Below are 12,238 nucleotides of genomic sequence, written 5' to 3'. Positions count from 1 at the left end.
TATATTTCACAACTGTAATAAGATAAAAGTAGAAAAACAAAACTTAAGGAGGCAAAAGAGAAAAATGACAATTATGATATGTAATATAATGACTTTAATATAATATAGTCTAAGAAATTGAATTAAATTATTATGTTTTGGGGTCACTAAATGAAAGAGAAAATAGAATGGGCTGCATTGTTTTGTTTTCAGTGAAGCTAATATACTCTTTAAGAGAAATATTCATAAAATTTTAAATGAAAGCTTTACATAGGCTATTTTAAAATGAATGAATGGCACAGGAGACCGCCTCAATAATGCTTTTCTAGCTAATATAAAGTAATTCTATGTGGCTGTTTCTTTTAAGAATTTCCCATAAGCTATTTCAGTTTACACAATAGTGGAGATTTCAGCAAGTTCAATTAGGAAACAAAAATAAATAACAGTCTTTCAGCTTGGAAAGAGAAATTAAAACTATCTTTATTTACAGATGAAATGGTCTCCTATCCAGAATGTCCTGAAGAATTAAAGAATTAATGAAAAACTCTTACAGCTTATAAATTAATACCTCAAGGTTGTAGGATACAAGGTCAATATACAGAAATTAATTGCATTTCTATACACTAGCAGTGAACAACTCAAAACTGAAATTAATTAAAACAATTCCATTTATAATAATATAAAAAATGAAATACCTAGAATAAATTTAATAAAAGAAGTACAATGTGTGTACCCTGAAAACCACAAAACATCATTGAAATAAAGTAAAATAAATAAATAAATAAATGGAATATCTCCTGTTCATGGACTGGAAGATGATGTTGTTAAAGTGGCAGTAATCCCCGAATTGATATAATTAATTAAAAAATCCCTATCAAAATCCCTGTTACTCTTTAATTTTTTTTCAAAAGTTGACAAATTGACTTTAAAATGTACGAGGAAATACAAGCAACCTAAAAAGAAGGAGAGCATCATAGCTACCTCCTTCATTATCCCCGGTGATGTTTGACTGAAAAAATATAAATTTCTGGGCTCCATCCAAAACTTGCAGAATCACAAATCTAAGGGTGATGTTCAAGTATTTTTTTAAAGTTCCCTTTTTATGCACAATCATAAACAGAGGAGAAGTTTCTTGTGCTTGTTAAGGTTTTCAATAGTATTAACTAGAAGATATAGCCTCAATGCAAAAGAAAGAAATGAACAAAACACAAACCATCGGTGGCACATCAGTAGAAGAACACAGTCCATCAGTGTGCCCACTGGGATGGGTTAGCACTGAGAAATACAGTGCTAAACCAAAAATGCTCAGCTTGATAAATGAAGTATTAAATCCTGGCTGATTAAATTTTAAAAAACATTTGCTGAATGACAGAAACTCATGTTGAGCTATTTGTTCCACTAGTGGTTAGTCACAGAACCTGTTATATTTCGAGTTCATTATAATAATCATCAGTGTAACTGAAGATGCTTACTTTGCTGTTTTCTGTGTTCTCCATCTACCTAAACTATGGGAAAGAATATGAGTCAACCATTCCTCTACTTGACAAGCAAAAAAGCCCAGGCAGATAAAGTGGGTAGGTACATGTGACAAAGTTAGGATGAGAATTCAAATATCTTAGATTCCTAATCCACAATTATTTTCATGAAATATATTGCTTCTCTTTAAAGGTATAACATAGGCAGACACATGCCATACACATCAAGTTATATTACACAGCCATAAACATGTATTTTCTAAAAATAACATTAGCAGCAATAAATATTTCATTAACAATTATTCTGATTGCCCTCCTAAAGATGAAAACTTTTTGCTTGATAATTTACATGGCTTAATCTCTTGAAAAAGCTATTCATGAAAATTTAAACTGATGCTATTTTCCTTTAAAAAATTTCCATATCTCAAGGACAATCTCTTCCAAAAATAAATTATAATTCCATAGCACTTACAGAAGTGTCTTAGAATGAAAAACTTATAGAGAATGAGTTTCTTGAATTATTTTTCTTTTGTCTTATATCTCCAGAAAAGAGCCTGGAAGAATGAATTAAGAGTCTAGTTTGATGGCAAAGCTATAAAATTGTTGATTTTGACAATGCTATATTTTCAATATTTGTGGGTTTTTTAAATCTTCCATTGCAGATTTAAGATCTCCCCTTTTGTTGCCAATTTTTTTGTAAAAATTCTTGTGAATTTGTTTAGGTATTTTAACATTTTTTGGATATGGAGCTACCCTTAAACATCCATTCATCCAAGGCTAAGAAATTGCTTCACTCTCAGGCTTAAAAGTATGAATATATTTAACTTAACTTCCATTTCCAATTTTAAGTACAGCTCTGAGAAATTTTCTAAATAAATAGTTGAATGAATGATTTCTTCCTGCCCCGTAACATCTTTTTTTCTGGGCCAGCTTACCACATGTATCTGGCTGGCATATAATCAACAAATGTAAATAGATATAAAATTTAAAATACAGATGTACACAGAGTGAGAAAAACATTTTAAATGGCAAATATAATTCCAGATTTTCTAGAGTTCACCATATCATCGTTAATGATACAGGGGCATTTTATTGGACCCATATACATGTGTATAAATATAAACAGCTAAATATTAATATATTATTATCAACTTAGGACAAACATAGTCAAACTGTAATGAAATTTCTTGAGTCTGTATTTTGCTATTCATTTTCTACTTGTACATTCAGAAGATGTACATTAATTTGCCTTAACAGCACACAGAAAACATAATTCTGTACCATGCAATGAGATCTGAAAACTGTAATTAAAATAGCAACTATAATAAATTGTGTTCATTGTAGTCACTATGTTAACTTTAAGTTGTAACAGTACTATATATACTTAAACTCTGAAGTCAGAAAACCTTTCTTGTTTATAAAAACTTGGATTACAAGAAAAGGCATAAAACGTCAATGGTGTATTCTATAATATAATTATTTCCAATAATGTTGTATAGGCACATAAGTTGTTTTTTAGCATTTAAACAATGTACAATTATTTTTAACAACTACGAAAAGAGAGTGACACTGGGAGTATTCAAACATATTTTTTCTCAAAATAAAGACTGTTAGTTTCATTCCAAGAAATGAAAGCAAATTCGAGATCCTATTTGCAGTCTGACAACACCATTTTCTTACAAAAATTGCAGTTGACACTCTTGCCATCTTATGGAATATATGTTCCCAGGAGAGATCAGCCTGAGCTCCTTCAGTTTACAGTCCCAGAAATATGTTATAGCTACTTAGACTGAATACAATGCCTTGATAACTCAGATTGTTAGAAATATAGCACCTTTTCCTGTTCCCTGTAAAATAATTTGCTCCCTTCCTGAAGAAGATAATGAAGAAAGTAATATTAAAAATTGGAAACTTAGGCCCTGGGTGGTGTGGCTCAGTGGGCTGGAGCGTCGTCCCCTAGATGGAAAGGTTGCGGGTTCGATTCCTGATCAGGGCACATACCCGTGTTGCAGGTTTGATCCATGGTTGGGACACTAGGAGAAGGCAACCAATAGATGTTTCTCTCTCACGTTGATCTCCCTTTCTCCCTCTCCCTTTCTCAACTTCTTTCCTTCCCCTCTCTCTAAAAGCAATGAAGAAATGTCCTCAGATGATAATTTTTTTAAAAATTGGGTATTTAGGTTATAATCTTCTCTAAACCTCTATCCAAGCCAGGTATGTCAGTATAGGCTTTTGGCTCTAGGCAAAGAACAATGGACTCATGTTTTCATTTATACCACATAAAGAACATTGTATATCTTTACAAGGATAAATTGGACAACATCATCTTCTCTTTTCTCTGTAAATTAATGACAAAATGATCCTATGCCCTACAAATCAGTAAAATGGTCTTTACTAATAAACTAATGTAATTATCAAAAGTTAAATAAAAAACAAAGACTGAAATTTATAGTTTAGATTCAAATCACAAAATATGCCTACCTTAACATTCATTATTAGGTTTAATGTCTGTTATACAGAAACTCTCATAGAGCAAAGATATAGTTAAGTATCATAGACTAAACCACTGAATTGCACACCCAAGGGGTAAACATCTGTCCCAATTATATTACTTATTAATTAGAATAAAACACAAACTGGGATTAAGATATTTTAATGCAAAATTTGCCTTATAATAAGGTGTGCTTATCAAGCAGGCTTTTACTAACACAAAATCAAATTCTAGATTGAATACAAGAAACTCCAATTCCTCCAAAACGTACAAGATTTGCAATCCTCAGTCTCAGATAAACATAATTAGAGAAGCCTCATCTCCTCAGGCGGAAGACCTAGTACTCTTCTGCATCCTTGTGCTGATTTCACCTTCAGTATACCACTGTAAAGATAGCTTCACCTTTAGTGCTCTGTGCTATGAGAATGAAAGCATTCTTTATGACTTGCTGTTTCTGTGTTTTTCCCCCTTCTTTTATCCCTTGTTCAAATTTCCTTTCCTGGCAGTTTCTCTAACTCAATGAATTGCAAGAGGGGCCTAACCCACTATGTGTGCCTTCTGATGAACCCTGGGGCATCTACCCTTCCTTTTCAGCTGCTCTGTTTGGCAGTCTTCTTAGGACTCAACACTGCACCAGAACCCACCAGAAAACTAAGAGGCAAGAGAGCCAGAGACAGAATAAAGCTTACTTGTTAATCATTTTGCTACTCATTTTAAAAATTCAGTTCCAGTATGTAATATTTCTTATAAAGTAGGGTAAATTTTTTCAGCCCTTTCAGAATTTCATTTAAAAGGTTTTGACTGTACAAATGGGGAAGATATACAGTAACTCATGTTAAAAAAAAAACTAAAGGGAAATTTAAGTTTGATTCAGCTCATCCTAAATGAAAACCAGTTATTCAGACTCTCAGAACTAGTAGGTACAAATGAAAGACTATTTAATAAATCAACCTATTTACCTATTTGATAGTAATTTGCCAACACATTAATTAGTTGTATTAGAATATAAATAGAGAAAACACAAGAAAATGAGCCAAATGTAAAAGGCAAAATAGTTTTTCAGGGGTAGGGAAAAAAAAGGCTATATTACTAACGAGAAATGTCTACAGAAATGAGCATATTTTACCTGTCACCATCTTGTGAGAATGGCCTTTGCAAATCCTCTTTATTCCACTGTTCTTTTTCTTTCCCTTGCTCAGGTATATCTTGTGTTTTTTCCTCATCTCCCGATTCTCTGTTTTTCTCATTATTAGACGTTTTTGTAATCTCTTTCCCTTTCTCATTCTCCTCAATTCTTCCTTCCTTTACCTCTTCCTCCTCATGAACTATCTCTTCATGCTTATCCCCTTCTTTCCCTCCCTCTTCTACTCCCTTTGTCCTTTGAAAGCAATAGAAATCGAAGGAAGGCATGCAAATAAACACAAAAAGAAAGAAAACGTAAGAAAAAATGCATACAAAATTAAACAGAAAGGAAACAAAAACTACTAAAACACAAATAAAAATTATAATTTTTAAATGTTGAAACTATCTTCCAGTATACCAGAGGAGCGCTTGTGTAAGCAACATTTCATCATAATTGTTTTTAAAATCGCACTTTCCTGTTAAAGAGTTGCATGGAAAAAGTTGTGGTCTCCTCATTACAAAATTTTCTTTTGATACTTAGAAGTAAAAAGAAAAAATTGTTACTAGGTACCCATAAAATCTTTAGGTCTGGTGAAAATCACAAATTATACAAGCATACATATAAAACATTTATAAATTTTGAGAAGCCGAGGACTTTTTCCATGCATTTACAGGAGTTTTAGGAGGGATAAGGAGCATCCTACTAAAAAATGCAATATTCTTATATTTTTTGAATCACCAAAACATATTCAAGCTAGGAAAAAAACCCCTCCAAATATTATTTTTTATATTTTAGAACATTACAAAATTCTTCACAAAACCGTCATTTTAACCTCAATAAATATATAACAATTACTTTTTAAAAAATAAGACATTAAAAAAATAACTAATGATATTATTTCAAGTAATCTAGTAAGAAAATTGTTGTAAGTTCTATAAAACTTGCTTGTGCAAGAAGTTTGAAAGGTAAACCAAAATAAAATAAAAAATAATATCTACAGAAGTTCTTATTGCCTTAATGACAAACATTAACCTTTAGAAATAAAGAATTTTATGTTTATCCAAAGAAAAATAAAGACCTTCTGATATATATTTAGAAGAGCTTCCAGCAAAAGTCCCCTTACTCACCTGATTTTCTTGTTTCCTCTTGGCCGTTCGGATTGGACAGACATGTAGCTTGTGCTGCTGAAACGAGAAGCACTACTAGTCCTTGAAACCGCAGATATATCACTTACATCACTGTCCGAAGATTTAGTGGAAATATTATCTGCCCCTCTATGAGGATCCCATCCTGATCGGTACTGTTAACACAGATTGACAAATACGCAGAAGTTGTCAGTATTACCACACAAAGCAATTATTAGCTTCTCCTATTTCAGCACTTTATTGTCCACAGAGGATACTGCAAAACCCCACTTGGTTGCATATAAAACAAAAGTGAATGGCAATTATCCTAAAAGAAAAATTCAATTTATATAAAACCTTTTTTTTTTTTTTTTTTTTTAGCAAAGGCAATTAGAGCATTTTCACCACACCTCAATGAAGGCCATTAAAATAGTTTCACAACAGCAATGGCCTCAGGGAAGAACATTTAGGTAAAATCTGGGAAATAAATATTTGGCTTAATGTTAGGAAGTAGCATATTTTTATTTCTGAATAAAATTTGAAAAAAGAGTTATAGTAAACTTGCCATTGTAACTTATAAATACCAACTGTAGTAGCCATCAATTTCCACTTTAATCCATTATGCTTCACTGAAAACCTAGAGACAATACAAAATCTAATTATTAAACACTAACTTTTTTTTTGGAAAAGCCAAAAGAAGAGAGAAAGTTTAATTTTTTGAGTGATTGCTGGAATTTTGATGAGTCCTAGAAATACTAGAAAATGTCATTATTATTTATTCAATTCAAATTTCCTGGAATTGAAATGATCAGATAGTTATCTGGCATAGCCAGGATGCAAGGTGTTCTGGATGTTCAAATATTCTGGTAAATCAAAAACCATCATAAATGCTTTATACTAATGACATTGGGGTGTAAAAAATTAAATAGACTATGAAGTCTGGAAAACCTGGAGTAAGGAAACCTCTTACTATGTTGAGTAAAATTAGGCAAATCATTTAACCTTTAAAGCTCTGTTTATAAAATAATAATCATATCTTCTATGCAGGGTTGTTTTCAAAATTAGAAATACAGTCGGCCCTTGAACAACATGGAGGTTAGAAAAATTGACTATACCCCGCCCCCGCAACCCTCCTCCAACACTGGAGTAATTGAAAATGATCATATAACTTTTGACTCCTTCAAAACTTAACTACTAATAGCATACTGTTTACTGGAAGCCATATCAATTATGTAAACCGTCAATTAACAAATATTTTGTATGTTAAATGTACTATATATTATATTCTTACAACAAAGCTTGAGAAAATAAATTGTTATTAAGAAAATAATGAGAATACATTTACTGTATTTACTGGAAAAAATAAAAAACATGTATAAGCAGACCCTGCACAGTTCAAACCAGTGTTGTTCAAGGGTTGAATGTAATAAATGTCTGGCATCTGATATAATGTAAAAAAAATTCAGCCAGTATCATTATGTTCCTGATGGCTATTACTGGGTTAAGAGAATACTTGCTGGTCAATTTTTCTTTAATTATGCACACTTCAAACATAATACTGAAATATCCTTATATGTCAATTTTATAACAGAGATTTCTTTAATCATAGTAGTGGTAAATTTCACAAAGCCTTAGACCAATATTACCTTATAGAAACCATTTACTGTGACTTGAAGAATCATTACCTAAGAAACAGGTTTATATGAATAACAATTCACTGCAAATGTTAGCTATAAACATTTTGGCTAAGATTAAATGAATTGTAGTAGGGTGTAGCATAAACATTAGATCAGATTTGAACAATCCGGTTTTTTTCCTCCACAATTTTCCAGTATCTAGTTATATATTTTTGAATAACAAGTGATCTTTTTCTTCAAATGTAAAAAATAAAGGGATTATTTCTAAGGCTTCATAAAATTTTAATAATCAAATTCTTAATTCCAAAATATACATTCAAATTAGGTAAAAACTGGCCTATCTTAGTCCACTTTAACTTTCCATTTCGTTGAATAAATTCTCAATTAACACACAGAATATAATTAAATTAAAAAAAATGTTGCTTTTTTTTGTTTTCAGGAACTGTCTATGTAACTCCCATGCTTTATTTTAAAAGGAAGATTACTTATTTACAATGGATTTATTTGGAGAATGTTTAGCCCATGATATTCTTTTCCAAGCTAAAAATTTTTTTAAAAATATTCTAAAAATGCATACTTTAAATGAAAATGTCCTCAACCATCGCCAGACACTGATTGCATTTAAATGGGTGGGTCAACATTATCTATCTTAACACACACACACACACACACACACACACACACACATTGTGTATGTATATGTTTCACCAACTGTATTAACAGTACACTTGATTTCAAGCTGAGACATACATGGCAGTCTTTCTTTTTATTTATATATATTTTTTGGACATTTCATTTATGTGAAAAGTGAATGTTTTAAGAAAGCTTTTAAAACTATTAAACTGTTCAATAGATACTGTACTGTATTTGAGGCACTTTGTCTTTCTCTTGTTATTTATATTAAAAAAGAACAACAGCCTGTCTTTATATCTTTTAAAATAATTTAACATTGAATAGATAGGCAGTTTTGGTATCACATTTTTTCCTTTGCTGCAGTTTTGGTATTATATCTTTTTCTTTGCTTTTGTTCATGGGATTATTATATCATCTAAATTCAAGCGAAAAAAATCCTAAATTTTAACCCTAGGAGGTAGTTCGGGTAATATTATAATCATTAGGAGGACGTGCTCTGGAGTGAGACTGAATCAGTGGTCTGAATCCTGGCTACATTAATTACTACGTATACAATCTTGGGATAATTGTTTCTATGATTCCAGTTTCTTATTTGCTATAAAGTGGATAACAATCATACCCATCTCCTAGGATTGCTCAAGAATGAAATAAGATAATGTATGCAAAGTACTTGGAACAATATCTAACATGTAACAAGTATTTTATAAATGACAAATGATGATGATAATGATGATGACGATGATTAGAGAGTAGCTAAATACTGGCTTAGTATCAATTCTAGGAATGTCTTTAACAAAATTAGTATTAAGTAAAAATACTAACAATAAGTTTATTACTTTAAGACCACTTTATGCTACAATAAAAATATAACTACTTCTACATAAATCCAAAAGATTTGCTTCAGAAAATATTTTTATAAACCAAAATTTAAATATTAAACCAAACTTTTCCACTAACTCCCAGTTTGTCCTCAGAGCTCCCCATCCCCTTGGGCCAGGTTCATTCACAACCCATCACTTTATAGGGAATTACTCATTCCCAACTGCAGGATGAGGAAGAGCTTTGTTTCAGCAGGAGATATATGACACTTCTTGGCTGACACTGATGCTTTATTTTACATTTTTCTCTCCTATTTTATCCTGGTATGCAAGGCTGCCTGCTACCTGTGTATCCTATTTCTCCTGGATTAGTTCTTATCCAATTTGTTCTGAATCCTAACTGCTTACTTGACTTTGAATTTGGTAGATAGGATCTGACTTGGCATTCTCTAGCCTTTGTCTTTTTACGTAGTCATGACTTTTGATCCTGTTGCTAAGATTCATAGGTACATACAGGCTAGGCTAAGACTTAAAAAAAATTTTTAACACACATGGTATACATTGCACATATCTTTGGTTAAGACCTCTCAGATAATCTAGTTTGGTGACCTAAAATTTTGGATATACAAAATTTAAGGAAAGATAAGATTCAATATACTATAGTTTAATGGCTTATACATATTTGTCACACAATACCTCTTGTTATAGGGTATGTGTAAGTGTGCGTGTGCGTATAAGACTGTTCATGTTTAATTTTCTAACTCTCTATTAGAATAAAAGTTCCTAAAGGTTAGGAGAATATCCTCCTTATCTTTGTAGCTCTCTTACTTCCTAAAAGTCTGAGATTTAATTTAACTGAAACTCAGCTTTAGCCTTTGAACCATTAAGATAAGGATAAATCCCATTTTAAGGATTATTGTAAGGAGTAAGAGAAATAAAGACTCAAAATACCCAACAGCACTTAGCACCTAGCAGTGCCTAAAAAGTAGGCCATTAAACAAAGACAGTGAAAAATTCATATAAAGAAAAAATGCAAACTAGACATAACTTTTAGTTTAATGACGATTCGGCCACCTACTCCAGGCTTGCACCAGGTGCATTTTTCTGGGTGTTGTTACACAACTAAGCATGTTTACCTTTGGAATATAGCTCAGTCTTGCATTACAAATAGACACATGATCAACATAATGAGAAATATGAAAAGTGAGAAATAAAAAATATTTTTATAGATAAAATTTTAGAACTTATTTTAAATATAGAGTTATAACACCTTCATATATACAAATCACAGAAAGCCCAGATATCAAAGTAATAAATGACCTAACACGGGAGTGTACTTTAAAAAAAATTTTTTTTTTTTTGCTTTTCTTAAATGGGTTTTTTTTCTTGTCCTAAAGTATGGTAAGCAAAAGTATATACTTTAAAAGTGAGATAGATGCAACAAAATTATTATTATACCAAGGTAATGAGTTATAAACGTAAGTTCATTTCTTTAGGAAATAGTTGGTATCGTCTTGGCACTGCACAATAAACAGTGTTTCAAAGGACTGTCACACATTAGTTCATGGCTGACAGATGAACAATGAATGATCATTGTTCTCTTTAATGGAAAAAAAGAGAAAGATTTATTGCATAGGATTACATGATCCCAGCTGAAAATTGTCCTCTGATTAGAGATCATTAAAATCTTGTAAGAGAACGAGAAAGCTTTTCCCGACAACATTTTGATGTTTTGTACATTATTATTAAGCAGATCATGAACTAGAAAAATTTACAGGAAATTATTATTCTTCAGGATGTTCCAGACCCTAAGGAGTTTCTAAGTGGCCAGGAAAAGTTAATGTTTGCCCTATTTACCTAACATTAGTGGAAAGTAACAGCATATCTGAAAAGCTCTATTGAAAGTTTTAATTAAAATTTTAGAATAGTAATCCTGAGGAAAAAAGTGTATTCAAATTTCTAAAATAAAATTTTTATTTTATCCGGTATACTCATTTAAAGTTTTTAATTAGGTTGTTTCCTAGTGATTTCTCTACAGCATCTCAGGTTGTTTGAGCTTTATACAGGAACTTCTCAGACAAAACATGTGGGTGGAATTATAAGAGTTCCCTTAAGCATTTATAGTCTTCAGTTTAATAAATCTCACCAGAACACTTTAATTTGCTGTCTAAAGCTCTAATTCAAGAATTGATTATTGCAAAATACTGGACAGTAAGAAAACCCAGGTTTGAAGAAAAAACAAGTTTTATACCACCAAGAAGACTTGTAGGACTGTTCATATCATATTCAGAGAGAAAATACAATGAGTAGATCAAAAGATAGGGAAAAATTAAGGCAAACCTAATCTTTGGAAGAGAAAGGAGAGGCTGAAGTTCTGGGCAGGGCTTTACTATCAGAGAGAGAGAGAGAGAGAGAGAATGTGTAGGGGAGACAAAAACAAAGCAGAAGGAGTCTTGGCACTTCAGTCAATTAAAGAATCATGAAACAAGATGTTCTCCTTTTTGACATCTGATTTTTATTGCATATCATAATTCAGAGAGAATAGCTGTTGTCTTTTGATAGTCCTACAATTGCAGATACTCTCTCCAAAGAATTACTTCCAGATGATGTTCTTCTCTGTCCTAGCCAAGGCTCTTATCGGTGTCTAATCTGAATGCTGCACTGTGCAAAAATGTTCGTTAGAGATCATTTTGTTTAGATAGGTCTCCTAAAGGGCGTATTGTGTGATAAGGTCTTTGCTTGGGACAGAAAAGACAGGAAAGGCCCCAGAATATTGAGGGCTAATTTAAGGTTTAGCCTTATAAACAATATTCTTCAAATGAAATCCCAGCTAGAAAAATCTTCCTTAATTCCTTTAAGGAGAGTTAACCACTACCTTGAGTATTCCTAAACTGATTTATTCATGTCTTTCTTATAGTTTTACCATATATATGTCTCCTGTCTATTTATCCATCCATC

General features: G+C 31.7%; 1 protein-coding gene across 18 annotated transcripts in view; it reads right to left on the bottom strand.

The window, feature by feature from the left end:
• RIMS2 (regulating synaptic membrane exocytosis 2) overlaps positions 1-12,238 on the bottom strand; it is a 473,698-nt gene that overhangs the window by 100,695 nt on the left and 360,765 nt on the right. For 6 of the 18 annotated variants that reach the window (XM_054590373.1, XM_054590372.1, XM_054590375.1 and 3 more), the window contains one exon: positions 6,196-6,368. The exons of the other annotated variants lie outside the window; for them this stretch is intronic. In XM_054590373.1, coding sequence (XP_054446348.1) covers positions 6,196-6,368 — 173 coding nt within the window. The remainder of the gene's footprint in view (positions 1-6,195; positions 6,369-12,238) is intronic. 18 annotated transcript variants of the gene reach the window in all.

The sequence above is a fragment of the Pteronotus mesoamericanus genome, unplaced genomic scaffold (genome assembly GCF_021234165.1).
Source record: "Pteronotus mesoamericanus isolate MK-2021 breed Mesoamerican mustached bat unplaced genomic scaffold, CSHL_Meso_final scaffold_174, whole genome shotgun sequence".
Taxonomy (NCBI): Eukaryota; Metazoa; Chordata; class Mammalia; order Chiroptera; family Mormoopidae; genus Pteronotus; species Pteronotus mesoamericanus.
Note: the sequence above shows the minus strand (reverse complement) of the source record. Positions and strands in the feature narration are given on the sequence as shown.